Below are 3,879 nucleotides of genomic sequence, written 5' to 3'. Positions count from 1 at the left end.
GAAGCTTGTTCCTCCTCAGCCTTCTCTGGAAAAGAAGAAAAGAAAAAAGAAAGGAAAAAAGAAAAGAAAAGAAAAAAGAAAGAAAAAAGAAAAGAAAAAAGAAAGGAAAAAAGAAAAGAAAAGAAAAGAAAAAAGAAAGGCACTGCTGTTTGGGAGTCTGCTGGCCACTTGAGGCCCCCTCTAGCTCCTACGCAGGCCTCTGACCCTAACTTCCTGAGCTTATTCTATTCAGACAAAAATTTGCTGATAACGCCTTTTTTTTTTAACAGCACAAATATGTCCAGGAACAAAAACAGCCCAAAAAGAAGACAGAATAAAAGTGTTCTCTTGTTTTCCTTGGGGAAATTTTCACTTAAGAGGTGGTGCACACTTTTAATCCCAGCACTTGGGAGGCAGAGGCAGAGGCAGGCGAATTTCTGAGTTCGAGGCCAGCCTGGTCTACAGATTGAGTTCCAGGACAGCCAGGGCTATACAGAGAAACCCTGTCTCAAAAAAACAAATAAATAAATAAATAAAAATAAAGAGTTGAACGGGGGGTTTTGGTTTGGTTTGGTTTGGTTTGGTTTTGGTTTATTTGTTTTTGCTTTGTTTTGGCTTCTGTGAGGACTGAAACAATAATCTTCTTTGCAGTCATTTTATTTGTTCACTCTGGTCTTCCCCTTAGCTTTATCTTTCTAAATAGATCTTCCTCAATTTTTTCAGAGTATATCCCTCCCAAATATTCACATTTTAGCAAGAACTGGCCGGGAACAAAGCCATGGGGATGACGATTACACTGGCAATTGTTACATACATGCAGATGTGAAGAGCTGGGATGGCACCGAGGTCAAAGGAGAGCAGTGGGCTGCATCTGCCTTTCTACCAGGACGCAAGCCCGCAGCCTGGGGTGGGGGGCTTTGTGACGTTGGCACCCCAGAACCCCACACCCGCTGAGGCCTGAGGCCAGATCAAACCGGGTGGCCCCCGCGGTGGGGGGAAGCGGGGCCATGGCTGATGCCGTCCAGCCCAGTGGGGAATCCCAAGGCGCAGAACTTACGATCCAGATCCAGCAGCCTGTGGAGAGAGCCCTGAGGACGCCGGCCAGGCGGCGTGCACAGTCAGTACTCAGAGTGTCCCAGCTGCTGCTCAGGGCCATTGCGGGCCACCAGCACCTGACTCTGGCTGCGCTCAAGAAGGAGCTGGGAAACGCCGGCTATGAAGTGCGCCGGAAGACCTCCTCTCACCACGAGGGGGAGTCCACCAAGTCGGAGAAAGGCACGCTCCTGAGGGTCAGTGGCAGCAACGCTGCTGGCTACTTCAGGGTCTGGAAAATTTCAAAGCCAAGGAAAAAGGCAGGACGGTTCGGGTTGACGCTGGGCAGCCACTCTTCTGGGAAGACCGTGCTCAAATCCCCCAGACCACTCAGGCCCCGCTCGCGTCGCAAGGCAGCCAAGAAGGCCAGAGAAGTCTGGAGACGCAAGGCCAGGGCTTTGAGGGCAAAGTCCAGGAGGGTCAGAACAAGGTCCACATCAAGGGCCAGATCAAGGACCAGGTCAAGAGCCACTTCAAGGGCCACTTCTAGGGCCACTTCAAGGGCCACATCAAAGGCCAGATCAAGGGCCCGGTCAAGGGCCCATTCAAATGCCAGGTCAAGTGCCAGGTCAAGTGCCAGGTCAAGTGCCAGGTCAAGCGCCAGGTCAAGCGCCAGGTCAAGCGCCAGGTCAAGCGCCAAGTCATGGGCCAGGTCAAAGGCTAGGTCAAGGGCAAGGTCTAGAGCTAAGGACCTAGTGCGTTCCAAAGCCTGGGAACAGGCTCAGGCCAGGGAACAGGCTCATGCTAGAGCCAGGGAGCAGGCTCATGCCAGAGCCAGAACACACGACTGGGTCAGGGCCAAGGCACAGGAGTGTGTCAGGGCCAAAGAGCAGCAGTACGTCAGAGCCAAGGAGCAGGAGTGTGCCAAGGCCAGGGAACAGGTGTGTATCGGAGTCAGGGAGGAAGCCAGGATCAAGGCGATCGATTACAACAGAGTACGGCCTACAAAGGAAGACACCAGTCCTTGGTCAGCAGAGGAGAAGAGTTCAAACTCCAACCTCAGGGAAGAGAAGGGACAGGAACCCGAGAGGCCAGTAAAACGGACCACCCAGAAGCCAGCTGTGGACAACGTGGACAACGCTCCCAGCAGACAGGGAAAAGCATGCACCAAGTCTTTTACCAAGAGTGGTCAGCCTGGGGACACTGAGTCTCCTTAATGCCAGAGCTGTTCCTCTGGGTACTAGACGGGCTCCAAGGAGATCAGCTCTCTTTCATTGAAGCAATTTACAAGACCTTCCCGTGTCTGTTTCTTCTTGCTCATCCCTGGAAGGGAAAAGGTGGCATGTTGAGGGGAGATCTATAGCTGGGGCTTAGGAGGTAAGAGCTGAGATTCCGCTAGTCCCACGGGACCCAGAGAAGTGCCTTCCTTTGGGGTGGGGTGGGGAAGAGGATTGTGGGAGGGGTGACTGGGAGGGGGGCAGTGAGTGAGCATTAAAGTTAAAAAAAAAAAAAGGAAAAGGGTGGAGACAGCGGGAAATCAGGGTTACATAAGAATGCCCATCAAGGACTCTGTCAACTCCTCCGTGCAGTTTTTGAGAAGAGGGCAAAAGAAGAAAAACAGTCTTTAAATGTCCTAGTGATTCAGACACGGTCTTAACATTAATTTTAGGTAAAACTTGGATACAGAATTTGTAGCTTTCATCCTGAATTAGTGTTTCAATCAAACACACATACACACAAACACACATACACACATACACACAACGTCTTGGGTGTGAAAGGTATGAGTTCAATGAGCACCTTTGTGAAACCATCCAACACAGGGTGGGTGTGGCACAGTGTAAGTGTTCATGCACAAATGTAAGTAGTAGCTGATGGGGCCCTGCTGGGGAGGAGAGAGGCCCTGGGTGGGGGGCTTAGGAAAACCACGGTTACCACCAGAGCTCTGTTCTTCTGACCCTAGCCATCTGCTAGGCATCTGTGATCTTGGGTTGTTTCTCTGTAAGATCCTGGGATTGTTCAGGGGACGCTTTAAGTGTCGGTAAAGTAGCTTTCATTCCCCTGTAGTAACTGTTACCTCAAAGGCTAATTTTTACAGTCTGCTGATCTAGGCCTAGCCCTGGAAGCTGCTAGCTCCATGCCATCTTATTTAGGCCTAGAATGATTTCAGCCTCCGAGACTCACTGCTGGGTAAGCTCTTCCTAGTTCTTCCTAAGCTCTGACTGGCAGATTCAACTCAGCTGTTCTGGCTCAAAGTCCTCTCCATGCTGACTGATTCACATTGGCTTCTCTCAGCTCCTCCTGAAGTGGTCTGCTTGGCCTCAAACTATCTCCGTCCATCTGTTCAAATCTTCTGGCTCCTTCTCATCTTCTGGCTCATTCTGTCTTCACTGGTGTCTAGCGTGTTCTCTCGTTCAGCCCGCCTCTGTAACACTCTCTTGGTTTTCCTCCTCTTTTTCTCTCCGTGCTGCTCCATTAAGTAACTCCCCTTTCCTCTCCTCATGAGAGTTGGACATATCCTATTCTATCCAGGCTTTCTCTGATTCGTGCCTTTGTCTGCCACTCAACTCGAAGTCACTTTCAAACATGGATGTTCCCTTCTACGAACTAACCTTACCTTCATTGTTCGGGATTGAAGGTGAATACTAAGGTCGTGTCTGTATTCCAGCCAGAAGAAATAAAGGTATGTGCTAAGGCTGAGCCACACCACAAGGAGAAGTAGCTTCTTTCGGTAAATAACACAACCCTGGGGTTCCTGGCGTGATCAAATATCCTTCAAGAAGGACTAAAGAGGGCTGGTGAAATGGCTCAGCAGGTAAGAGCACCCGACTGCTCTTCTGAAGGTCCTGAGTTCAAATCCCAGCAACC

General features: G+C 50.3%; 1 protein-coding gene across 2 annotated transcripts; it reads left to right on the top strand.

Moving 5' to 3' along the window:
* Positions 1 to 950: 950 nt before the first annotated feature.
* On the top strand, positions 951 to 2,305 carry LOC110335290 (testis-specific H1 histone). 2 transcript variants are annotated; one of them, XM_021217375.1, is made up of 2 exons: positions 987 to 1,603; positions 1,640 to 2,228. In XM_021217375.1, the coding sequence occupies exons 1-2, from the start codon at positions 987 to 989 to the stop codon at positions 2,226 to 2,228; spliced, it is 1,206 nt and encodes a 401-aa protein (XP_021073034.1). The 2 variants fall into 2 exon arrangements, with proteins under 2 accessions (XP_021073033.1, XP_021073034.1); XM_021217374.1 differs by having other exon boundaries at positions 951 to 2,305.
* The last annotated feature ends 1,574 nt before the right edge of the window (positions 2,306 to 3,879 follow it).

The sequence above is a fragment of the Mus pahari genome, chromosome 17 (genome assembly GCF_900095145.1).
Source record: "Mus pahari chromosome 17, PAHARI_EIJ_v1.1, whole genome shotgun sequence".
Taxonomy (NCBI): Eukaryota; Metazoa; Chordata; class Mammalia; order Rodentia; family Muridae; genus Mus; species Mus pahari.
This window is presented reverse-complemented; position numbering and strand designations above follow the sequence as displayed.

Coding starts and splice junctions, on each gene's coding strand:
- LOC110335290 (XM_021217374.1), top strand. CDS start 987: ATGGCTGATGCCGTCCAGCCCAGTGGGGAATCCCAAGGCGCAGAACTT.